Source organism: Solea senegalensis, linkage group LG3, assembly GCF_019176455.1.
Source record: "Solea senegalensis isolate Sse05_10M linkage group LG3, IFAPA_SoseM_1, whole genome shotgun sequence".
In the NCBI taxonomy this organism is placed as follows: Eukaryota; Metazoa; Chordata; class Actinopteri; order Pleuronectiformes; family Soleidae; genus Solea; species Solea senegalensis.
In genome coordinates, this window is record NC_058023.1 from 9,695,510 (window position 1) to 9,722,306 (window position 26,797).

The 26,797-nt window shown below is 40.8% G+C and overlaps 1 protein-coding gene and 1 non-coding gene across 2 annotated transcripts; one reads left to right on the plus strand and one right to left on the minus strand.

The window, feature by feature from the left end:
- The first annotated feature begins 257 nt into the window (after nucleotides 1-257).
- On the plus strand, nucleotides 258-24,549 carry LOC122765772 (meiosis 1 associated protein). Its single transcript, XM_044020183.1, has 12 exons — nucleotides 258-515; nucleotides 679-876; nucleotides 4,001-4,172; nucleotides 17,647-17,802; nucleotides 18,253-18,412; nucleotides 19,209-19,350; nucleotides 19,434-19,482; nucleotides 19,569-19,711; nucleotides 20,318-20,433; nucleotides 20,521-20,602; nucleotides 22,073-22,289; nucleotides 24,018-24,549. Exons 1-11 carry the CDS (start codon nucleotides 258-260, stop codon nucleotides 22,271-22,273), a joined length of 1,677 nt encoding a protein of 558 aa, XP_043876118.1. The 3' UTR covers nucleotides 22,274-22,289; nucleotides 24,018-24,549.
- Nucleotides 8,585-8,656, minus strand: trnaa-cgc. Its single transcript has one exon. It is a non-coding gene; the product is annotated as a tRNA-Ala (tRNA).
- Nucleotides 24,550-26,797: the final 2,248 nt, after the last annotated feature.

The following is a 26,797-nucleotide window of genomic DNA, read 5'->3' on the forward strand; positions in this document are numbered from 1 at the left end:
CATTTTGAAAGGTGAAGGGTTTGGTAGACGTCTTTTTTCCCCAATAATGTAAAAAAAAGAAAAAAAAAGCCGACCTTAATCACCAGACAAAGCAAACTATTTGAAGTCATTTTTGGCAACAAATTGATGTCTCAAATAATGAGAATATTTGACTAGTTTACTTAACTTTCTCAAACTGATTTAGATGTTTTCAGTATCTCATTCCCCACTTTTTTTTCAGAGTGTTACAGTTATTGTATATCTGTTTTCAGGACAGCATGGACAACAGAAAGAGACCAGCTGCTTCGCCCAACTCTGGCAGCTTTGTCTTCTGGTCCTCCTCATTCCGGAGGCAACCAGCCAGGGTCCTGATTGTGGAGGCACTGCCACCATGGTGGTCAGACACTTGCACTGTGCTCTGTGATGCTCTAGATAACTTCTTGTCCCTTGCCTGTAATCTGGATGGACCCAGTAGGATTCCACTCCTCAGCCTGTATGCTGTCAGCAGGCAGCAGGAATGCGTATTGCCATTTGTGGTGAGACAGACAGCTAAAGATAAAGTACATTTTAAAGCAATGGAAAACATTTTGTCACTTTCCTTTTATTGCTTTCTCTTGTATCTTCCTCCCTTTGGTGTTTCTGTCACCCACCCTTATCTCTCACATTTATTCCCTCTTCTCTTCTTGTCCCTCTTTTTAGCAGGTTCGTGGCAACTTGGCCAGGCTACATTCCTGTGTTGAAGAGCTGAGGTCTATTCCAGGAGAAGGCTGTATCAAAGGAGCAGCCAGAGGAGGCGAGCTGCTGCGACAGGCAGTGCTAGACAGTCTGCAGCAGTTTAAACAGTACATCAGACACATCAGTACTGGAAACCAGACCAACAACAACTTATCTGTGGAGGTGAGCATCAACAGAAGTTGAGATGTGCACTACAGTCACAAAAAAGCATGATCTTAATCAAAATCGTTGCACACAAATAGAGAGGAGATACATGAGTGACTTAGCAGATACAAAAATGTCATAAAGCATCTACATACAATAGCAGCAGTTTGTCATACAATGTGGAGACACTGGGGATTGAACTACAATATACTATATAAACCACTGAGCTACAGTCAGAAACAGCAGAGACAAAAATTGCATCTGCCTGAACATGGCCTTGCATGATTACAACATCTAAGGCAAAAGTTGATCATGAGTCAATGTCCTGTAAATATTTCATTTCCATCTTTTTATTTTCATTATGACGAAGCACCTCATCAGCCGCAGACTAGCTTCAATTGATAATATCTCTTTTCATACGATATAGGCAGGCTCCATTAATTCCTGTTCAATAGCTCTCTTCATGTGCAATTCACTTTATCCAGCAGCTAAAAGCAACACATTGAATTACGAATCACATTAGCATGTTTTCAATAGCTTTAACAGTTCATTCACGTGTGTGACAACTCTTCACAATGATCAGAATGTCCAATTAAAACCAGCTCATGTACATTTCAAATGCAGGAAATGAGCTCTACTCATCTGCTGCCAAGCCTTCTGTCTCGATATAGTTGTAGAACTGACACCAGAAAAGCTTCAATACTTGCTGGATAATTTTTGATAAAACATCCAATCAGCTGTCATTAGGAAGTGGCAAGTTGTTTTATTTCAATTGTATTCCTTTTTATGTCGCACCTGTTTTGGCACAGTCTACTAATGTATATTGTTTGATTATAAATTGAAGATCATAGTTCCCAGTTAATTGCATCAGCTTGTTTTTTAATACAGAGCCACATGTAGGCAAATACTCCAGTTTCAGGCTGAAATCATGGGGCACAAGGACAATTTTGTTTCAGGAAATGACAATAAAGAGGACTATTAGCTGACATTACTGAAAGCAGCTCATGTTAAATTTGAAAATTGGACAGCTGAGAAATGAGACACTCCCTGGCCTTTTTGTTGAATTTGATCAACATGTCCTCTGGATATAAGGCGCTGGTTTGTTGACAAGGATCTGTCAAATCCAGCCAGCTTTATTAGAAGCTCTGGGCAGATGATTATACCAAGACCCACTGTTTTCGACAGCAGCAGATATGAATAGCCTCAATAGAGCTACAGAGACACAAAACAGAGACATGGCACTGTGTGTGCGCGTGTGTTGCTTTTCATTCATATACACATTGTGTGTGCGTGTGCATGCCTTGATGATGAGGGTCAGCCCTCGGCAACACATTTTTTCTGGAAAACAGCAGTAGTTTAACATTTTTCCACTTTTGGCTAAACAGCAGGAAGCAGAGAGCAGAGCCTATCAATAATTACATGTGGTTCAGTACTTGTGTTATCTGTTTTCTACCATAACTAATTGAATCTCTGTCCTTCCTTGTCCTTCCTCAGCTATAAGCAGTGCTTATTTTAAGTATTTTGCATAGATGCGCTGCACAAAACCCTTCATTAGCAATGGTAAATTGGTAAAGAAATGTTTTACAGCTCATTTGTGTCATGACTTGTTGGGTAATTACAGCTCAGATAGAGATATAATTACAGTTAATATAGCAAGAAGACAGGTAAAGAAGGGGTTTTTGGGTTGTCTGTCTCTCTGTCGCCATTTTTGAGAATACTACAGTGATTGCAAGATTTGATGGTGTATTATCTCAAGAATGTCTCAAGAGAATCCTTTCAGTTTGGCACAAATATTCACTTAGACTCATGGATTAAGTGCTTAGATTTAGGGGGCCCAAATGTTAAGCCTTTAAAACTGTTACTGTAATCCCAATTCAAAACATAGAGCATTTGTTGATTGAAGACAGAAATAATGAGCTGCATTTATACCCAGGGTTACACGGAATTCAAGCACCTGCACATACATAACTGTCCCACTGTCTGTCTAAGTTTTATTAGCATTGCTTTTGGTTACTTTCTGCATGTCAGCAAACAACTGCAGAGAATTATCATGAGAAAAGATGAGAAGGCGACAGTAATTTAAAAAACATTAGAATTGAAAAATATCATTAAATGGGGAGCGAGAGAGAGCGCATTAGCTCACCCTGGCTGAAAATCGATGTTTTGTTTCCCTTTCTGGGAGAAAATTTTCCACAACAGCAGCAGCCTTCAACAACCTTTCCATTTTCAGCAGTGTGTATTCTATAGCATCCCCAGTGTAAATCCTCATTTCACATAGTAGTGAAGCTTTTTAGGTTTGGTAACAGGTTGGCATTCCCGGTGCATAGCTGTGCAGATCACTGGTTGAGTATGCTGAAAGCTGTGCTATTAAAACTGTGAATAGACTAGCTGCATTACTATGATTAGTGAAGCCAGTATTGCAATTCAATGTGTTTCCTTAATCTCTGAAGAAACATTATGATAATTTAATGACTTAATTAATGTACCACTCTTGCATATAGTCCATTTGCATGTTAAAAAAGATGCAGTCTTCAACTGTTTGCTGAGGTGCATTTCCTCATGAAGTGAGTTAGTGCAGAGTGGTGTCACTGCACCTTATGAGTACACCACTATTTTCTGGCCCAGGACTGCAAATCTGACACTGTGTATTTAATTTAGTTGGTTTAATTTAGTGCATGCCATGGATCTAAACGCAGCAACATAACAGTCAGACCAGAAGTATGCTTTGTTGTGGTGATTCCGTGGCCTGTACTTTTGCAGATATGACAACATCTATTATAACTTTTCATCACCAGCTGGAACAACTCAAACATTGGCTTATTGGGAAAAGATGTGGGCAGGAACAGCATTGAGGCCCAATATTAACACAATTAAAAGTGATAGATGTTGTTTAGTGCAGTTGTTCATGTTGGTTTTTCTTCAAAATAGTGTGGCGATGAATGGAGGCTGAAGAGCAGCGACTGGCCGAATTTTAATATTCAGTATTTCCAGAGGTGCTGCTTCAGGAAATTCCTAGATCAATCACTTTTCACTAGCGTAACAAAGCAATCAAGGTTTCCCTGGGTTACTCCACTAATTGGATTTATCTGGGGTCTGTTTTGTGTCTTGTGTATAGAAACATTTTCATTTACCTTATTCCCAGATTACTGTGGTGACCAGCCAGCCAGGGCCTGGGATTGTCCGCCAGCTGGAGATGGGGCTCAAAGATGCCGACCTGGTGTCACTCAAGCGACTCCTGGTCGTACAGATCAACAGCGTAGGAGACTGGGGACAGGACACTCCATCACCTGAAACCACATACACTGAGGCTGAAGGTAGTAGACATACTGTGCATACATGACAGCGTATGCAGACACAAAAATATTTCCCACTTCTTTTCCACATACTCATCCTCCATGTTTTCTAAATCAGCTTCTGTTGAGCCGTGCAGCTTTGACCCATTCATTGCACTGTATTTCTGCTACCGTTTGCCACATATCTACTGTCAACACTGGAGACATATGTCATGTCTGCCAATCCTCACAGGAACTTCATAATGACATACAATTCTTTGTAATTATATGAAGTCAAGTGGTGAGCGGTGTCGTCGGAGTAAGTAGAGAGTGATGTGACGACTGGATGGAAATGAAATAGGGAGAAATGGGAAGTGAGAAAGCAACACACAGAGGAGGAAAAAGTTCAAGAGAGGGGGGTGTTTATGCACCAATGGAATGTGTTATTTCACACGGATGAGTAGTTACTGCATCAGTGGAGAAAATGGCTGCAACTCGTTTTCTCAGAAGTGTTGGAAAGAATGATACTAACATTTGTGTGAGTCTGAAATCACCTGACACAATCGTGTCAGTTGTGTAATCCAACCTGTATCCCTGTTTCCCACATCATAATCTTCTACTTGAGTAATTTGTGTGTGTGTATATAAATGTAGATGACTCATTCATGTGTCTCGGCAGCAGTAGCCACATATTTACTATATTAGTCGATCGAACAGAGTTGCATTTCCAGTGACCAACAGAGAAGCAATGCCATTAAAGCAAAGACATGTTTGGAATGTTTGGAACTCATGTTTGCAAAAGTGTTTACAGCATGAGTGCTTGATCACTTTAACACTCACACAAACCACTAAAAATATCCCGCATAAAACCGTTTCATTAAAAGTTCTGTCGGAAGTGGAGAAAACAAGAATGATGCTACAGATCCATACAGTTTTGCGCTCTATCATGTAAGCTTTACAGCAATTATGGATGTTTTCCCTTGTAAATATAACATCAGTAACTGAACAATTTAGATATAATAATTTAAATTATTCTTTACTTATTTGCCTGTGTAAATGCTCATTTAAAAAGAGCTGGCAAAAGAACAATCAGGCCTAAAATAGGCCCACTGACCTTTTTTTTGTATTAAAACCAGAGTCATGAATGCACTCTTTGACAATTAGTCTGTGACTTTTCTAACAGTAAATCTCATGATTTTGGACGAGAGCCTGTGAGACAGAAAAGAGAACGGGGTCAGAACTGCATCCAAGAACTACAGTGACCTCAGAGTTCATTTGGATGAAAGCTGAAGCAGGCTTCAATCAAAAGAAAAGGAGTTTAACTGTCTGGTCAGTATGAATTCTCCTCTTGAATGAACGACCTATAATACACTTTGTTCCTTCAGTATTGAAGGTAGCTTTGGTTGTAAAAAAAGAAATGTGTAACTGATTCATCAACCCTCATACATAAAATTTAGGAAGCAGTGTTGACTCTGGGAATACTCCGGAATCTGGGCGCGTTGTGGAATCTTAATGTCATCCGTGTGTTTAAGATAGTGGGTGGGAATGTTCTGTGTGAGAGAGAGAGGCAAATACATCTTACTTAACACCAGACTATTTATTTTAGACATGTGTGTGTCTCACTCACTGAGTCCATGGAGTGCAGTATATCATAGGAATTGGGCGGAGTATCCATTTTTTTTGTTCTCTACAAAACTGAGAAAATGCAAAAGTCATAACTGTTTTCACATTGCACATTTTATAGTCAGGGAAGGCTGTGTCAAACTGAGCAGCACACTCAAGACATGCATTGTGTGGATATTTTGGTTAGTCTACACTTGTGCAAAGAGATTGTTAAAAGTTAAGGCTTGATTATAGTGGCAGAGAACTAGGTTTAGGTCAAAGTGAGGATACAGTTTGAGGTTAAGCAGTTGTGATGGTTAGGGTTATGGTCTGTAATTGTACCACTGAGCACCAGGGAGAAGATCCAGAAAGGTCACAGAGCAAGAGGAAGAACACAGAGGGTGAGGAGCAGAATGAGACAGAGAAAGATGATTATGACTCCAGTGATTTTGGTTACTCTCACAGGGTTGTTGACTAACACAGAGTCAGTCCTACACTAGAAGCAGTAATTCCTTAAACAAATATTTATTTATATTATTTGATTGATGAGACAATCATCACTTTTGATGAAAAAAACTCTATTCTCAGTATGATTTTCTTTCCTTCTTTCATTTTCCTTATGACCAACATAGGTCATAAAAGCCAGACAAAGCATATCTTTTGTAGACAAAACACAAAATCTAAAAAATGGTTCCTTACTTTACAATGGGCATCGTGCCAAGATGTGCCTCCTACACCCTAGTGCAGAAGAGCCTTACTTTCATTATTCTCTGTGATGAAACTGAGTCAAAGCTTGATTCAGAGGAAATTAAGTGTTTCAACATGAAGGCAGAAGGATGAAAGGGTAGAGTCAGAGAAGGGAGGGACATAAGGAACAGAAGCAGAGGGAAAGAGATACAGATGAATACAAAAAGATATTGACAAGGGTGGATAACAAAAACAAAGAGGACCAAACAGTAGTGGACATATTTCGATAAGGGTATCAGTATCAGATGTCCTCTGCCTGATTAAGGACAAGGAGAGTGGGTGACATCACCTGAAGCTGACAGTATTGCTGGCACTAACCAAAGAAGCCATTTTCATTCCCACACTGACTTCACTTCCACTCAGTGCCTCATGTGTGTGGGAAACATGCAGGCAAAACAAAATAACTGATTCAAAATGTAAATATTCATCAAATTTAAAGAACCCAAACCAAAGCAAAGGTGACAGTTTGTCCGCATAGCTGCTGCGTGTGTTGGTTGTTGCTGCTTATATAGAAGATATATGAGACATGACAATAAGGTGAAGTGAATACGTCGAATCAAATCATTACCATGCAGGAGAGGAAGATGTGATCTGTCATGCTGCTTTGCTCCAGTTAGCTGTAGATACCCTGGCTCTGTGCAGTTTCTGTTGCTTAAAGTTCCTTCTCCTTTTAGCTAGGCTCAAGTGGGAGCACATGGAGATCATTAGCTCCTGCTGCAGTGAAGGGTGAAGCTGAGGAGTTACTGGTCTGGTCACATGGGCACATGGTGGCCAATAGCTTTTGGGGGTTGGGTCCAGGTGGACTCACACATGTTGGGAAAAGTGGAGGATCATGGGAAACTGAGTTCAGTGGCCCTGCATTTAGTGAAGGAGCACGTGGTCACAGGCGGGAGGGGGCTGAAGACCTAGGATAAAGACACACTGGAGTTTATTTTCATAAAGGTCAAACAGGGATATTTTACCAGGACACTTGAGAGGCTGGTATCATTTAGAGATGGTGGGGATTGAGCCATTGTCCATGTATGCAAAGCATGCACTCTCACACTGAGCCACCCCCTCTACAAATGTAGTTAAATAAAAACACTTTACACACTTCATCCCTCTCACAAATAGCCCCTCCACAGCATTACGTTTGTTTTTATTTCCATTACTCCACTTCTCTTTATATACACAGACTTATTATCGCACATTCTGGTTGTTTCATTTCAGGGAGTAAGTTAATAGACAATTACATTTTCCTTGGAGAAAAACATAATAACACTCTTCAAAGAAAGATCTGAGCAGTTACCCAACTTTGTTATCAACGGCTAGTGAGTTTGGTGTCGGTTGCTGAAGGACCTAAACTCTGTGACATAGAAAAATCTAAGAGTCTGACAATGGGGAGCTGCCAACTGAACGTAAGCAGCAGACATTTTGTTGGATGAATTGGATCCGTCATGATTTCTCTGGGCCAAAGGAAGCTCCCGCCAGTCTTAACAGTTTAATGCTTCCATCCCTCTAGACTAGAGAAATATGACTTTGTCCTTCTGTCCGAGTCTCTCCATCTGCTGTTGCTGTGTGCCTGTGTGCGATGAGAATTCACAAAGCAAAGAGGCAAAGCATCAATCTCTGTGTCCATATTGAAGTTATGGTCTGCGTGCGCCTGTGCAATCTGCTGCACAAAGATTAGCTAAGTAATCTGCTTCCTGTCTGAATTTCCTATTTGAAATCCGATTCATATCTCATTTTCAAATCATTCTTTAAAATCCTGGTAACCTACGTGTCCTTTTCCATCCTGGGCATAGACGGAGTTTAAATATAAGCATCTTTCTTTGTTATTTCTGCAACGTCAGTGTCAGTGGTCAGGATGCCTATGAAATATAGCTATGACGATATACAGACACACACTGCAGCTGCAGCTGCAACACTGGACGATTAATGGTGTCTCACTGTCTCCTGTAAACACCTGGGTCTTGTCATCTCTCTGAGCCGGCTTAAACCCAAACTGTATGACAGTGAGCTGGAAGAGGCTTCACAGTGTGTAATCCCAAAAGCACTATCAATAATCTTCTTAGCTCTATGAATTAGAACTGTGTATAGTTTGCTCCATTGTAAAGTTATAACAAATGGAGATGCTGGGGATTGAACCCAGGACCTCATACATGCGAAGCACGCGCTCTACCACTGAGCTACATCCCCTGTGGGTCTTGCACGATTTACCTTAATATGATTGAATGTTTTGAAAGTTTTTTTTTCTTTGTTAGAGTTGTTGCATAATAATAATCTCAATGGGTCAAAGCAGCCATTTCTTCCACACATTTTTGCTCCTGAATCCAGTTTTCAAGTGATGGTCTCTGTGCAGTTTTACGGAGGTGGTGTATTATTCCTCCATCCCCACCTGTCTGTCTCACACCAATAACCTCCTTCACTGCTTCACTCGTTTAGCCCAGAGCCGGGAGGTAAATATTATTTCCTCTCCTTCTTCTTTGCTCCTTTAAGAGGTTTGCGGTTCTTACAGTCAGTGAAGAAACATGCTGAAGGCAGCCGACTGAACCACATCTTTATACAGCTATAGTGCATCTTTGACAGAGATTTAAATCCCTTATTTATGAAGGAAGATTCATAAATTGTGTGAAAAGCGCATCTCCGCTATTTCCTCTTTTTATGATTTTACCATCAATCTACTACAGCTGAATTAGATTTTAATGTAAAATTACAAATCTTAATATATAAGTGAAAAGGAATGCCGCCCCAGAACATAAAGCTATTACAATTTTATAAAGGATGTCAAAAGGTCGCGGAGGGAATAATATCACAGGCTGAGGATGTTGCACAATATTATATATGACAATGTATCACAATTAAACTCCTTAAAGCAACCCTACTAGTTAAAAACAATAAAGTATTCCATACTTGGTTTTATTTGTTTTTTGTTATTTTCGTTACCTATGAACAATTCTCATGAAGAACTTGCGTGTTTATGTGTCTGAGTATACTCTGCAAACTACTGACTCACCTGTGTGTACCGTTTCTCCTCTGTGTGTGTCTGTGTGAGAGAGACAGAGTCCCCACATACATTTCAATCTTCTTTTAATCATACTCAACTTCACAGATGAACCTCATCAAAGTGTAGCAAAGAGATGAGAGGACTTCTTTCTGCACTTCCTTAATTACTCATTTTCTTTCTCGTTTTCTGTCCTCTAAGAAGAACAGAAAGGAGAAGAATGAAAAGAAACTCCTGTATGTTTTTGTTTCTGGATTTCTTTCTCTGTCTCTCTTCTCTCTTCCAGTAAAGTATCCAATTTCCTTTCTGCTTTTATCTCGCTCTCACCGCATCTCTTTTGTATAACCTTAGATTTATGATGTGTTACGCTACATTTATTCGACTCCTCGGCCTTATCCACTACTTTCATAAAGTAGGTCTGCTTTTAAAACTAAACTCCATTCATTAAGATGTACTTTCACAGCATTCTGGGGAAACTGCACACTGGATCGCTTTCAAATGTTTATATTGTTTAACACACACACTTTAATCCTGGAATTAAATATTATGTTAAATTAGTATGTTTAGGTCGTATAGATGACAATGCATAAACAGTAAACAATACATTGGCACACCGAAGAGAGCCTGTTGTCAGGCTTCAGACTCTGCAGCAGGTCACAGCTGAATATCTATAGTTCACGTTGCCAAAATTGTGGGTGTTCTGTAATTGTGTAATCGTATCTGCCTGCAGTGTGCACTGCATTCCTTTTCATCGGTGTCTGCCACCGTCGGAATATGTAATGCTCTTTTTTGTTTAATTTTTCTCACTCTGCCTATTTGCCTCCTTCAGAACACTTAAACTGATGTGACACCCCACACACAGCTGCACTTGGATTAGTATACATATCAATAGCCAATTTTTGAACCATGAGAATAATGACTCTGAAATTGTGTGCCGCGGATTATAATACACTGGCCAACAGCCCAGAAATATGAAAGGGTAGGACAAGTCCATCCTGAAGACTCTGACTGAGCCTAACTTCACGTGTGTTACAAAAATAATGTGAAACTTCCATCACGTCTCATACTTATTCTAAATGCAAAGACCTTGTAGCTTTTTCCAAAGATTGTTTGACAGAGTAAATGCTCACAAATGAATAAACAGTGTGGAATAGTGTCCCCATGCTACCTAATGTCAAATGCAGTTAAAGCCTTGAACTGCTCAGCCTTCAAAAGAAATTTATACACACTGGTTTTTGTTAGCGAGAAAAAGATTTCATGAAAATTGATAGAAAATAGTGCAGCACATTTCCCCTTGACAATGGGCAATTGTACTGTAGCTGTTATGTAGTAAAGCAATCATGTATTCATGAGTTTTAGAGGTGCTTGTAGGTTGATTTTGTGAGTTTTGGACAAAGCCAGACTGGCAGTTTCCTTTTTTGGGTTTATTTGTGCAAGGACAGTCAGTGCACAATTACATATAATTGCACCAGAGTTAGCTTGCTGCTAGTTGTGGCTTAACACTGACATTAGAGGGTTAAACACTGTCTGTAGTTTCCAATAAGCCTTTGTTTTCACTATTATAGTCTCTTCACACTATTGTTAAATGGGTTTGAATGGTGATTATGACTGACTCAAACAGGAGCCTGTGTTGTGCCCTTTTGGGTGAACACTGGGGGTATTTATTGTATGACTTCACTAAAATGTTGCAGTATTTCAGAGCACAAACTGCAGTTTTTTTGACAGTAGTTTTGTATTGGATCTAAGTCTCTATCCACAAGTTTTTTACTAAAGTTTACTATTTGGGTTGGAATAAAATAACAATATTTGCTTAAAGTCAATAAAAAACATTTATTTATACCGCACACCTGCAGCCATTTAACCCAGGGTCGCCCTCTGCCTCTCACTATCTCCTTCTGTCTCTTTCAGCGGGTTTATTTTCCATCACACTCAGCTTGTTCAGTTTAGTGTGCGGTTAGTGAAAGTGAGTGTGAGGAAACCCCACCCAGACTTGCTGACACGAGTGCACACCCAATCCAACGACAGCGACTTTAGAGCTCTCTCTCACTCACACACACATTGGGGTAGAGTTTCCCTTGAATTGTATTTATTTCTTGTTGGTTTATTTGTTAATAAATATGGAGGATTACATGAAAGTCAGGCAGTCGTGTAGCACGTTGCCCACAGACACAGACCTTGCCAAGGTCGAGCTCTTCACACATCTGTGTTTTATGTCAGCAGAGCAGCAGGTGATCATACAGATAGAGACTATAACATCACTCATCACACCAGGACATGAAAATTGTCAGTCCCACACTCTAGCCGTAAGCTAAACTGGAATTTGCCTGGTACTATCACACTGAAGGGGAGCATATTGGCACCTACTATAGGGGAGGTGGACACACTTCAGTTAATAAATGACTTAAATTCCATAGTGCTTATATACTGGGACAAGTGGATTAGTCCAACTGAACAGCAGTCAAGCTACAACCAGAGCTCCACTTAACTGTTTATGGAAAGTTAGTTCTTCATTGCAACCTGATTAAACTTCATAGTTAGGTGTAACCTGTAGTTGAAAGTTTTTTTTTTCTTTATTTGAAGTCTTTTCAGGCTGCAGAGAACAACAGGTGGTAAGCAAAGAGTGGGTGGGTACTCCTTGGAGGGATTCACAGCTATTAAACTCCCAGTGAGTATTGTTTTGCTCTCTCCTTCTTTGACTACCTGCCTCGGTCTGCCACTATTGAGCTCATTCATATCCCTCCTCTGCTTTCATCACCTCCCTCTGCAAAGAAGTCAGCATGGAAGGCTGGGAATTGTACCTGAATTGTGGGTGGTTGACCAGTGAAGCCTATCCTCTGACAGCACAGACTTCACTAAGGCGCAGAGAAAAGAATATTTTTTTCTATCAATCCTTTCATCATCCATGCTGTTGAGGTGCTGCTGCCACTTTCTGCACTGTTAATGTTGTGTCGCAGAGCTGTCCCACAAAAGTTGGGCGATATTGGCAACACATTTTACTTTCTTACTAACTATACTGTATAGACCTATTAGGACTGTCAGTTTTTCCAGAAATTAAGTTTAATCTACTAACTTACCGTATAAATTAGACCTGTAATTCGTTCAATTAATTCAAACCCGCCAAGTTTATTAGATCCAAGTTGAGAGGTGTTGCCATACACTCATATTTTTCAGACTTAAGTGAGAAGGCTCATTTTCCCAAAACACTAAAAATAGCTAGTATGCCAACCAGCACAGCTGCGCCCAGTTGTTATTCAATTAATTTTTTATGTACCATCTCTGACTCTGCACAATTATAGAATGAAATGTTCTTGACCTCCTCTTTTTATGGCCTCCTCTTACCTATTTGACTCTTTATCATCCCCAGCAATTACAGACAGATAACTGTGTGGTTGCTGCCCCTCCTCGCCTCCCTTGTCCTTTTGTCCTTTTTTTAAGTGTCCATCTGCTTTAATAGCCTCCATGACCACACGGCTTTAACAGAAGAGGCTGTAAGGCAATTAGGTCACACAGTCGCTAGTGTGTCGGGGTCCTGTGTTTCAGACCAGATGATCAATGTCCTATTTGTCCCAGTCTGAAACTACATCAATGCTCTATTCATCATTAATGCACACACAGACACACTGACTGACAAGGACAGTGAGTGTTATCGGTGTCGCTCAATATGAGAGTGGGAAATTCCACAGACTGTGTTTACTTCGTTTATATAAGTGCACCCTGTGAAGTTTGTGTCAGGAGGCTGCTTTAGGTTGTCACTACACTATTTCCCTCATCGCCATACGAAAATGACAGATTGGTGCCAAGTCGCGTTATTTCTGTTCGTTCTACATCAGCTGCATTACTTTGCCTGAAGATTAATAGATTATGTATTCATTTATTTTAGCCCCCCACTTGATGTCAAGTTATAATAAAAACATGGCCCACGACCTCACCTTCTTTTATTGTCAATTTTGACATTATACATTTATTTTGCATCCTATATATGTTTTTATTGTGAAGTAAAGATCATTCCATAGCAAAACAAGCACTTTTACTTTGAAATTCTATCAAATATCACCAAGAATATCTTAACTGTGATATCGTGATGGAATATTGTGTTTTAATTTCAAGTTCTTGCTACTGAACAGTGAGTCCGGCCCCCTCTTGTCCAGCCTAAAGGCTCATTGCCCCCGTGTCATTTGAGTTTGACACCCCTGTTATATGCTAACTATATGCAAAGACTCAATACTGTACTATCAAAAATGTCCCAACCAATAAAATGTGATCCAAGTTGTAATAAAGTGGAACTATCTTTATAATCATCATCATAATCCAAGTATCCATTGTATTCACGTAACTTAGAGAGCTCAGTTACGTGTCTAATGTCTCTATTTGTGTATCTGACAGACACGATATAGTAAAATAAATGAACCCGCACATTTTTAAAAGAAAAATCTGGTTCTTAGAAATACATTCATACAGATTTTAAAGGGCTCAATCTCAGATTGAGTACTTATAACCCAAGAAAATGATTTAAAACAGGAGAGCGGTCTTAAGTATTCATGGTGTGAAACTACTCCTACATTAGCTTGATTGTTCTGGAATTAGACTAATTGTCAGAGGCTTTCATGAGGATTCCCACCATTACTGTGCACAGCATTCATTATGTGAGTCTGGTTAAAGCTGAGCTGTATCTGAATGAAAATAGGGTTTCAGTGCTGTTGCTCTGCTTCCTCTTTTAGAAGTGCATTAGGTCGCAGAGTCCCTGGCTTCCCCACCCAAGCTAATGATACTTTGGTCGATGGTCATGAGGATGATGCACTCTTCCTAATGCACAGAATTAGAGGAACCATTACTGGGCGTGGGCCAGGGTGGGACACAGACAGTTGTGGCCCAGAGGGAGAACTAGAGCAGAGACGGTCAATAAGAGGACCTCAACAGTATAGAGTTACAGAAATCTAGATGTTTGTATCTGTTAGGTAATACCTTTTTGCAAAGATGATTTCTATCTGGTCACAGAGACAGAAACAAGCAGATCCACAGAGAGACAATAAAGTTAGTTTTCCTCTTAGTTCCATCCATCCATTTTCTACCGCTTTATCTTCCACAGGAGGATCGCAGCTCTCACTGTATTAAAAAAGAAAAAGAAAAAAGAAGTTGTTACATTTTTTAAGTTTGGAAACTAAAATACAAAATTCATTTGAATGCAAATTATTAATCTAAAAGTAGCAGCTCTATTCCTGTGTCAAAGGTGTTAACCAACTCAGCCTTTGGTGAAAGATTATATCATTCATTTAACAAAAAGAAAAGATGTGTCTCCAGGGAAATCAGAGCTGAAGTGAAGTCATTACATTTTTCATCTAATCAAGTAGTTTCACAGTTATTTGTGTGTGTGTGTGTGTGTGTGTGTGTGTGTGTGTGTGTGTGTGTGCATGCACACTGCATGTATATAGGAACTATCTGGCAGAAATACTGACCATGCAGGGCCTTGTTTGATCCTCATGGAGACCAAAACCTGGTCCTAAAGAGACAGAACCTCATCTCTGAGGAACGTTAAGTTTAGGGCTAAGAAGACTAGCTGTGCAAACCTGTGTGTGTGTGTGTGTGTGTGTGTGTGTGTGTGTGTGTGTGTGTGTGTGTGTGTGTGTGTGTGTGTGTGTGTGTGTGTGTGTGTATGTTGATGTGTGTGCATTAACATCTGGAAATGTAAGTGAATCTTCGGATGGGAAAAAGGTTTGGAAATGTAAGTGAATCTTCGGATGGGAAAAAGGTTTTAGATCATTAAACTGGAGCTAGGAGGTTTGCAAAAGTAAACAGACATTAAACAGCTATTCTTTACATCAGTGTGTGTGTTTCCAAGGATGTGATGATTCAGCAACAGCAACTACATAGTCATGCAGTTAAAATCCACACTGTCATACTGTGAGGCTGCAGTAAAATCTATCTTTTTTTTAACATCTGAAATAGCTGACACTAGTCAAGCGGTCGCTCTTGTATCTATTCATTGAGATATTTGACCTGTAATCTTCATCTTTGACTCCATTGTCACCATCAGCATGTGTTATTGTCATTCGACCGTGTATCCTTACCTCAGCATGTGTCACACTTTATCTTCCGACATATCCACCTATGGGAAGGACATGTCACTGCCAATAAGATGCAGGTGCACAGCCAGACTTTTAGACGAGTGGGCAGAGTTACAGACCGGGCTCCTAATTTAACAGATTCACAGAGCAGAAAGAAAGGAATCAGAGCATGAAGAAATAAAGTTGGGAGGGAGCAATGATAAAGCATAATTGATAGGCGGGGGGTGGTGGTTAAATCTCACATACCTACAGTAAACACAAACTTAATGAACTCAGCAAAGACTGAGCAGGAGGAGGCAGGAGGATTTAACACAGTAAACAAATCCCTCCTGAACACAGATAAGCTTTCTGGAAGGAGACAGCATCATTACTTCAGTTCATGTCAGGGTTAACTGCTCTTTCTCACACACACACAAAATGTGGTCTCAGTACAAGCCTCTCTGACAGTGTGGTCCACCATCCTTTACTCCCATCCATCTCCTTTTCCTATCTCATCCTGCCTCCAACCCTCCTCCACTCTCTTTCTCTTTCTATAATTTATGCTTTCTTCTCCTCTTTTCTCTACTAACCAGTTTCCATGATTCCCCCTCTCTCTCACACACATACACTCTCCCTCTGTCTCTGGCTCTCACTATTCCTATTCCCCAGACAGGCATTATTGAAGAAAAAAGCTATCGATTTGCCAGAGCCTTTTTCCTCCATCTTTGTCCATATCAGGGAGTTGTCTCTTTTCTTCTCTTGATGGAAATAGTCATGGAAAAAAAAATAGTCATTTTTTTCTCTCTTTCTTTCTCATTCTTTTTGGGATGATGTGAATTAATGCAGGCTTTTCTCTCCTCTTCCTTCCTTTCATGTTTCTAGTATTTCCTTGCAATCATGTTGTACATCCTCAGGACCACAGCATTGAGCCAACCACAAGCATGAGACTGTGCACCTGTTCTTTATTCCATAGCTCTGTGAGAACTATGAAATGCAGCGGTGTGATGTGTCAGAATTGACATTTTTGGATCCATTATTGAGGACGTTGTTAAGCTAAAGTGTCATTACTAAATGTTCTCAGCGTTCATCCTTCTTGCAGTCACCCAGCAGCGTCACACCACAAACATCCAGCAGCAAAAATGAGGCAATCATAACGCTTTCTCCTCAGATGAACTATGCATATTTCTAGATGAGAACTTTTGCCCAGAATCAAAAAATAGCTTTACTTCAGTATCTCCCTCTGACAGAATCACTAAATTCTAAGAATTTAAAGTGTCTGACTTAGAGTGTTTCAATACTTTGCCAACTCTCCATCCATCTCCTCTGTGCTGTCTTCGAAATATCGCGGTTTCTGTCCGCCTCTCCTCCATCTGTGTCCTCTCTCACTTCCTGCGGTGCCTCCTGCTCCTCTCCTCTCCTCTGCTTTTAGTCTCATTAGTTTTCTCATGATGGGTCATTAACTATTAAACACCAGCCAGAGGGAATAGGAGATAAGGGGAGTTCTTAAGGTCAGTGTGCAGTCCACATGTAATAAATGGACACTGGAAGACTAGACCAGAGGGAGAGAAGAAGAAGAAGAGGATAGAGCAGGTCCACTGGGTCATTTTCAGTTTGTGATGAAGTGTAAATCAGTAGAAGAAGAGAGGAGAGCAGGCACAGTTCATCCTGTCCTCTGGGATTAAGCACTGGCAGAGACAATAAAAGAAAACAGGCGGAGATTTACATTCATTTACTAAAATAAACCACAGCAGAAGCGTAGTTGGCTGCTGTTGCCAAAATATAGTCCTGCTTATTTTCTTCAGGAAATCAGTGTCAGACCCTGTCATCCAGACAACTTTAAGAAGTGTTTATGATCCAAAAACTCAAGTGTCAACACATTCACATTCAAGTCCTGCTGTTGAGGACAATTTATTAGATGTTGCTTCCATCTAGTGGCCAGAGAGCAAATTTAATGAAAGGTCATTTTATTTTAGGTTTTTTTCCCTGACATATAAAAGCTTTAAGCTAACGAATTAAAGGATAAATTCTATATTCATGGTTTTAAGCACAAAAATGTCAGAGTAATAAATGTATTACTTGGACCTCCTCTTCTTTCTAACGCTACCTATATTTAAATATTGATGTCTTTGTGTGTCTGTCTGCAGAGAGTCTGATGTTGGGGACGGAGGTTGAGCTGCTGCGAATGGAGAACAGCGTGTTTGCCCTGGAGACAATGTTGAAGGCGTGGCTTCAGGAGCAGGGAGGGGACAGAGAGCACCTGCACCTGCTGCTGCCAAGCCCAACAGACAGCCCCAATCCAGGTTATCCACTACAACCCACGTTCACATCTATGAATGTTTTGAGACTCGTGCAATGAGAGCATACAATTTACTCATCCACAGTTGTAATATGACAATATACCAGCGCTGTTTTCACATATCACGAGAATAACAAAAGTGCTGCTAAAGCCTAGAAGGGCATACTAAAGAATTTATGATTCTGTAATCTGTTGTCTATACGACTTAATGTCAGAGGGCTGTGACGGGAAGAGCTGGAGCCAATCCATGTGGACAGGTCACCAGCCTCACACAGGCAGGGACAATGTCTCTACTTCGGAATGAAGGAATACTTAGACAAAAGCCACTCACACGTCAGGAGAACATGCAAACACACAAAAAGGCACAAAAAAACAGTCTGACCTGCTTTATTAATGCACCAATTATACTGCACATTCAGCACTAACAACACAACTAACTACGTTTCCCGTGCAGTGTGTGTGAAGTGTGATATGCAGGAGCGTCTGATCAGCCCTGCACTTATCCCTCTCACGCCCAACCTGGGAGTGAAGACTGAGAGTGTCCGGGACTTCCTGCCTGTCACTAAGGCCTCGGCCAATCAGAACCAGCCACCACAGAGACTGAAAGTAATCAAGTAAGGCTTACTGCCACAATTACTAGTTGATGAAGATGCTGAGAAGGGTTTTTTTTTGTGAATAACACAAAAAAAAAGCATACATGAAAATGCAGATTTGTACTTTTCACGCCCTCTGCATGTGTTCAAATTTCAACTAAAACTGTAATGTCTTCATAACTATTGTTTTGCACACGTTTTCCATTCACATCCATCCCTCCTTGTACTTTAGACTGTCAGAGGGAGACTGATCATGTGTGAAGTGTAGTTTGAAACAGACACTAGTGTATGAATGGTGCCATTCTGCAATTCTTAGATGAAACTCTGCCATCACATCAGAGGCTGCTTTGTTCTGCTGAAGTCGTCATGTGATGTTGAGCAGACAAAATGCCCCTTAAAAGCGCCACGGCAGAATTTTCACATAAACACCTTAGAATTATGGAGAGTAATGTTAAAACTCCTTGACATATAGTCTCACAAGAGCATGTCTATATGTGCACCAGTATCATCATTATAATATATGATTTTGGGTGAATACCAGTTACCATATGTGTTGAGCAAAACCATATCCTGTTTGCTGCATTTAGGTTTTTCATTTCCTCTCTACTTTCTAGAAAGATCTTTGCGGAGATTCGACATAATTAGAAACCAAACTGCTGGGTTAGAAATGAGTGCTTTATACATTAAGGCCTGAGGGTCAGTCACACAAGAATCAGGAAGTTGTGTCTTTGACATTTTTACAGCTTGCAGGTAAAGCTTACGCTGATAACTGTCTGTACATACAGTATGTGTGTGTGCATGCATTTGTGTATTGCAGGCTTCTGCGTGCAGATGGATTGTGTGAGAGTGTGCTGTATGGCCTGCCATTAGTGATCCGCCCCACCACCTGTTGGCAGCTGGACTGGGAAGAAATGGAGACCAACAACAATTTATTCCATGCTCTCTGTCACACACTCAGGGTGTGTGGACACGTTTCCTCTCAGTGCTTTAGAAACTATCCCTAAAACGAGTCCAGATCACATCACTGCTCCTGTGTTTTCAGGGTCGTGACTTGTTCCTGCTGCTGCAGGTGGAGCCAGCTGGAGGTTCAGGTATGTTTGCACAGAAGGAGATTCCAATGTATACTGAGTAAAATACTCGTACAAAATACTTGTATGTTTGTACTTGTACAACACAGGTGTGTACTCTCACTATGTCCTCCAGTCATCCACGTCTCTCTCACTCCTCCTGAAGCCTGTGGTGTCCAGAGAGCTGCTGCTGCCCTGCTCAATGCCCGTCTCACCTCAGGACCCTGTACCTGACGCCATGCAGACCGTACAGGTGAAGTGTCAGGTTTTTAGTTATGAACGCATTCAGAAAGCAGATATAGATTTAGATTGTGCTTATGCTTTGTTGAGGGTCATGGGGAGCTATAACCAAAGGCAAATACACACTGAACAAGTTAGTCCAGCGATATCAGTTAAGTGTCTGGACAAATGTGAGCGATATATATTTATTTTGACTTCATCAGCATTTTCTGATCCACAACTATTACTTTATGATGACAAAACTGTCGGTGTTGGACATTGTGCTGTGTTACTCTCCAGCCATCACGGCAGACAAGTGCTTGAACAAAGTGTCATGATAAACATCCCCCCCCTTTTCTGCCGTTGTATACACACAAATGCTCACTCAGTCACGTCTGATAGTATTGCCTGACAGAGCCGCAGCATAAAAGTAAGACCAAACTGAGGCAGAGTAATCCCATCAACAACAATAAAAAAATGACAGAAAGTTTTTGGCTGCTGTAACACCGCAAATAAAGAAATATCTTATCTTATTACTTATCACTTGTCAGGCACTCGCTCCATGGCACAACAGCAAACTCAACATTTGGACGTCCTGGTCTGATTGATGACCATGTGCTTTTTTTTCTGTCTCCGTCAGTGTTGTCTAACTCAGCTGGACGAGGAGTTTGTCTTCAACCCCCTGTCTCTGACCAACAACCTCTACCAGCACCTCAAGAGCAGGGGCCTAATCTCACAGCCACGATACCCATACAGGTCAGCACACCACAACATCACCATCATCATTCTCCTCCTACCCCCCTCACCATCATCAATGTCATGGTTATCACCTCCTTCATCCAGGCTCCAGCCAGCAGCTGTGCTCAGAGACCAGTCTCAACCACCAGAGGGGGCAAAAACCACAGGCAGCAGACAGCCCCGGCAGGTAAAACCACACAGCTTTTTACAACAGTGTGAAGGTCATGAAGTGACATAGCAACATGATCATAAAACCAGTGTCACTAATTTCATGCTCCTCTGTTTACCAGGTTTATTTATATATCATCATGTCTGACATTGCTCCTGCAACATGTAGTTGATAGTTTGCGATAAATAATGAATACATGTTGACTTTATATGATTCAGGGAAGCTTTGCAGGAAACTCCTGTGGTGTAACTCAGGTGAAGCAGACAAGCAGAGAGACAGCTGATGGGCGGTTTGAGATCATCCCACTTCAAAGAGTCTTTTAACACTTGTCTTTTATCACCTGTTATCTTTATGTGACCTCTGGGATGAGTCAAGATAATCACACATGTCCTCCTCCCCATGAGCTGTCAGAACATGACTAGCAGTGGTGGAAAAACACGGCAGAGGATAGTAATACAGCCACAGTAAAAAAAAATATCAAGGGAACACGTAAATCACACATAAAAACTTGATGAATGAGATATTTTAGCCGATAATCTTTAGGTATACAAACAATGAAGTATAATTATTTGACAAACAAACATGGACCAAAGGAAACCAACGTCACCAACCTGTTGAGGGCTGGATTCGGACTGAGATGCAAATGTCATTTTCTTTTTCAGCCGTGTACTTCACTACATATCAAAATCTTGCAGTTGAGGTGTTGCGATAGGTAAATTGTTCACACCGCGGCTAACTTCATCCGACACACCGGTGCTGTGGCTATTATCACACAAAATTCAGCATTTGCTTCTCTTCATAGTGTAAAGCAACATTGGTTTGATCATTTTGTTTGAGTGAGCGTGCTTTTGGGCGTCTTACTGTGAAAGATCTCATCCGTCAGTGTCCTTTCCTCCACATTTACTGAAACCTATTGTGACCGTGAGTATGTTGCTGTTGGCACAGTGACGGTGATAAGACTGATAACATGCAAATAGTTCACGACAGAGAGAAAATGTTCTTCTGTGCTGAAGGATGGCACGTTGTGTTCCGTTCTCTCTCTTTGTGTACATTTTAACTTCATGTACAGATTTGCCTTAAATATCGTATCGTGTCTCATGGCGTGTTGAAGCACTGTGCAGGAAATGGTGCACTTTTACTTTTTTTTTTGCAGGTCATACTGTTTGCAGTCTTCTTGCTTTACTAACACAACGTTGCCATTACCTTCGTCTGTTTTGATATGAAATGTATCACTACCACCATGCGATGCAGGATCTAAACACAACTAAGAAACAGAGAATCACGTGGAGTTGATGAATGAACATTGTGTGAACTCATGAATGTAATGGACATTTTGTTTATGTCAAAATGTGACGCACTACAGTTTTGATGCTCCTTAGTAACTTGATGTTCAATGACATTATTGGTAGCATTAAACAAACTCAAAAACTTACTTATATACTTATATAATTCTCTTGAAATGGGATGGGCATGTGTGTCTCCATTTAGCCCCAAAACCAGAGTCGTCAACTGGGAACAAACAGTAAGATCAGAGCTACCGTGGCCCCGATGCCGTCTTCCTCCTCCTCTTCCTCTATGATACCTCCTCCTGCTGCTAAGGCCTCTCGTCCAGCGCTGACGTTCCTCAGACTAAGGCGCTGGGCCCCGGAAGATGATGATGATGGTGATGACGACTCCATGGCTATCTAGTGAGAACAATAGAAGGGTGAGTGGAAGAAAGTGGGCCAAGAGAGCTTTACAATAACAGGAGAGAGAGAGTGATACTCTAGTTAATTCAGCACACACACACACAAAGGTTTGTGTTTAAACTTAACCCAACCACAATTCAAATCTGAGCCCTAAACGTAACCAGAAATTAGGTTCCGCCTCATTGAGATCAGGTTTTGTTCTCCATGAGAACTACTGGTCCTGGCAAGATCAGTGTTTATGCCAGAAAGTTTCCTAAAGAGGTAACAAATACAAGTACACACACACACACACACACTTGTTAAATTCTAACTACCAAATGTTCGTGCTGTGCAAATAACTTGAGACAAAAGAATGAAAAAGCTGCAGCCGCCCAGAGAGCAACACAGAACAGTGTGTGTATGTGTGTGTGTGCGTGCGTGTGTGTGTGGTGTGTGTGTGTGTGTGTGTGTTCACAGCATGTTGACTGTGTGTGTGTGTTGTGAACATTTATGTGCAAATTAAATTACAGTGTGTTTTTGTGAGTTGCCTGATTGCTCACAAACTTCACAACAGAGACCAGTGATTAGCCAAGTGTGTGTGTGTGTGTGTGTGTGTGTGTGTGTGTGTGTGTGTGTGTGTGTGTGTACGCGTGCGTCTGTCTGAGAAGTTTCATATCACTGCCATCTTTAGTTTGCTGAGGCAGAAAAATATAAAAACAAAACACCAGTAAACAATAAAAGATGAAAAGAAGGAGAACAGTAGGACAAAGAAGCCTGGAAGTACAGATGAAAAGGAAGAGAAATATAAGAGGAAAGGGTGAGTGGTGTTGGAATATGAGAGGGAGATTAAAACGCTGCTAGATTTATATTTTATGCAACTGAGACATAATAAAAGTAGGCGAACAGCAGCTTTAATAACACAGTGAATTATAGAGAAACACACACACACACACACTTGCATATTCTTTGTCCATTTTGCCCTTAAGTCCCAGTCTGAACACAGCTTGACTGTTTTAATGAGAGCAATGACCGCAGACAGAGGGGCCTCTCTGCTCCCTAGCACCCCCACAGAAGACTCTCTCTCTGGGAGTTGAAAGTCAGTGAGGTGGGGGTGGATGGAAGGAGAACAGAGAAAAGATAAAACTTATGGAAAAAAACCCAGCATGTTACAAAAAAGAAGTGAACATGATGTTATCGTGTGTTTGTTCTTGTATTTGTTTTCCTCTTTAGGACTTTTCTGGCATAAACACTGATTTTGTCAGGACCTGGAGTCAAAACCTAGACTTTACTCATTTTGTGAGGACCTAAATCTGTTGATATGTGGACTTTTCTGCCTTGAATAATGGAAATTATAACATTTGAAGTTGTTTACTTCAAATATACTGCAAGTCAGTGTCATGGACGTCATAGAAACCAGACTATCTGTGTGTGTGTGAGAGAGCGACTGGGGGTTAATTCAAGAACATGCCGTGACATCATTAGCTTCATTTCCAGCATATTGTCAGTGACTCATGCTTGTTCGTAGATATTGGCCGTTACAAATATCTGTCATTGCTATTATTAATTTATTCCTCATCAAAAAATGTCATTCACACTCACACACACACACACACATATAGGCTTAATCCGTTTCCCGCCATTCCACCCCCTTGTTAAACCTTATAACATTAGGGTCTACCCAGTGGCAAATGACTTCACGACACTGTGATGTTGCAGGACTTCCGCATTCATGTATTAAAACCACAACGACGCTTTTGTCTCCACAGAGAATTATTCAAGTGGACGTCCAAAACTACCCGCTGACATTTTACCCACTTCTCCTTCTCTCTCTCGCTCTCCCTCTGTCCTTTTCACTCTCCGTCTCGCTCTGTACTCTCTTTTTAGTTGAGTCAACGTGTTTGAATTTCATAGATTTGTTCATATAGACCCACACAAGCTTCTCTGTCCCCCGAGAAAGGTCAAAGCCAGAGTTCCTCCGCTTGACCCAAACACTATCGAACACACGCCGCGTTAAATGTCACGGCTGTGAAGGACGAACTGGACGTGGCCCGCGGAGACAAAAGTGTGATTCTTTGTGGTAGAAAATGCATTCAGAGCCGAACGTTGCGTTACTCAGCGTTGTTCTTTTGCAAGTTTTCGGAGCGTCGCAGCCAATTCTGTTGTCCACTGTCGTGTTGTGGGACACAGAGCCTTATTGCAGTGTTGCCTCAGACTTGTTTCTGTTGTGATGTTTTGACTAAATTAACTGTTTATGAAGTGTACGTTAATAAATTTGCTTTCTACCCACTTTCATTCTGACACTGCCTGCAGATACTGTATAAGTGTATTTACTGATAAAGTAGACTCTTATCTTATCAACACAGATGTCCCATTTACACCCTAGTCTACATTAACCCTTTAACACCTAACCCTCGAAATGCCCATCTGGAATTTTTTTTGCTTGATAGAATGTCCTGTAACAGAGTGCTTTTGCCCTTTCCGTTTTTCCAGAATAACTATTTAAAATGAAGAAAAAACACCAGCGGTGTACACGAACAATAGATTTAGTTAAATTTGAACAGTATGAAACATATTTACAATAACATTTTTGTCTCTCAATGTGCAAAAACAGGCCAAAAAAACTACTGTATGTCCAGGTGCTCTTCCCACACTCTCCTCTCTAACAGAGACGCAGATGCTCTGGCTTCCTGAAACATCGGCAAAGAAATTACCGTAAAAATAACCAACCAATGCTTGCAGAAACCCGTTGGAATTTCGCGATAGCACAAACAGTTGCGTAAATACGGTAATGCAAAGTGCGCTTGTGCAAATGCGTCACCAGCGATACGCTCGGTGTTAAAGGGTTAATAAATTGTGCTTTATTTAAACTTGTGGATTACCACCTGCTCACAAGCACTATCGAATAAATGTGAACATTTGAAATGCATGAACATGTAATATCATCTATTAGATGTGGATTGAATTTTAGCAAACACTAGGCATTAGTGGAGAGAGAGAATAAACTCTGACAGAACCAGACTCAAAGATGTGCGGTCATCTGCCTTGACAGGTTGGGGTGAAAGGAAAAATGGGGGGAGAGAGAGGACAAGAGGGAGGTGCGGTAGAGGCAGACGGGACAAAAACACAACTCTGCTCAAGACTGTACCGGGAAAGGTAGATCACAAAAACATTTATCACATAAATTCATTTAATAAACTCTATTTACAGAGATTAAGTTTATCGACAATCAAAACAATCATTACCAAGTGCTGTGGGAGCCGAGAGGGGAGAGAACAGCTGCCCATCAGTGGCTTTTAAACTGCAGCCTGACCAGGTGAGATGATTTATCCTGACGACCAAACTCCTCCCATCATGATTGGGTGTGTCCAACTGTTCAACAACTGTGCCACCAAAGAGACAGACAGAATAACAAGCACTGCAGTGGGTAAGAGACTCCTCAGATCAGTGACAGTGTCCAGGTCACACTGACATAACAGCAAGAGAAACACCCACAACACTGTTATAGCACTCAATAGCACTCTGTTTTTGTAATCTGACCGATTCAGGATTATGGTCCAGAACAGTCATTTCCATGGCTGCACGTCCATGTGGCGTTCACTCGTTCTCACGAGAGTTTAGTGTTTGTTTCTAGTGTTATTAGGATTATATCTAGAGCACCAGCACCTCATTGACAAACCCCACTTCCACAGGAGGTAACATCACCACTGACAAAACCAAGTCAAATGACCACATAGACCAAACCTCATCTCACCAAAGTTATTGTTACGATCTCAACCAAATTAGCAACCCTTACTGTATGTCACAGAGGAGCAAAGAAGTGTTTAAAATGAGTTTGTTAAAGAAATTAAAATCAAATGTAAGTGTGGACAAAGTTGTGGAAGTTTGGAGTAAAGAAACAGCATCAGCATATCAAGTGTGTAAAATTTATTGTTAACATTTACTGGTGAAGAAGCATGTTTCAGTTGAATATCCTTCTCCTCACTCTTCCCTTCCAAAGTGTGTTGTTGGAATCTGTGTAGCAAAACTCAAAGGATGTTAAGTTTGTCCATTGTGGGCTACTGTCAAAACATAGTGGTCCAAAATGGTGACTCACTCTGGGATAACGAAAACAAATATTCACACAAATTCAAATTGAGTATAAATATTATTTCATCTTGAACTTCAGTCAAATGGAAATGATTCCACGTAGAGTAAATGTCATACACTGGACCTTTAACCTAGCACAATGTTTGTTATCACAAAGTGTCTCATTATCGCTGAGTGTAGACAAAGCAATGAGTTACAACGGCACAGGAGACAGCCTGTCTCCTGACGTTTGATTCATTGTTGTCCGGGGGCATAGAAATGGACTTAAACTGTGACATTTTGTTGGTTTAGCAGACACTTCATGTCTGTGTGATGAGCTTTGTGTATTAATACACAGGTTTCTAAAAAAAAAACTCATGTATTTTACAAAAACAGTTTCCCTTTTTACATTCTTTATTTCCATCCCTGTAGTCTGCCGGTCTCAAAAGTGCAATAATATTTCTTGTCTCACCAGCGTCTA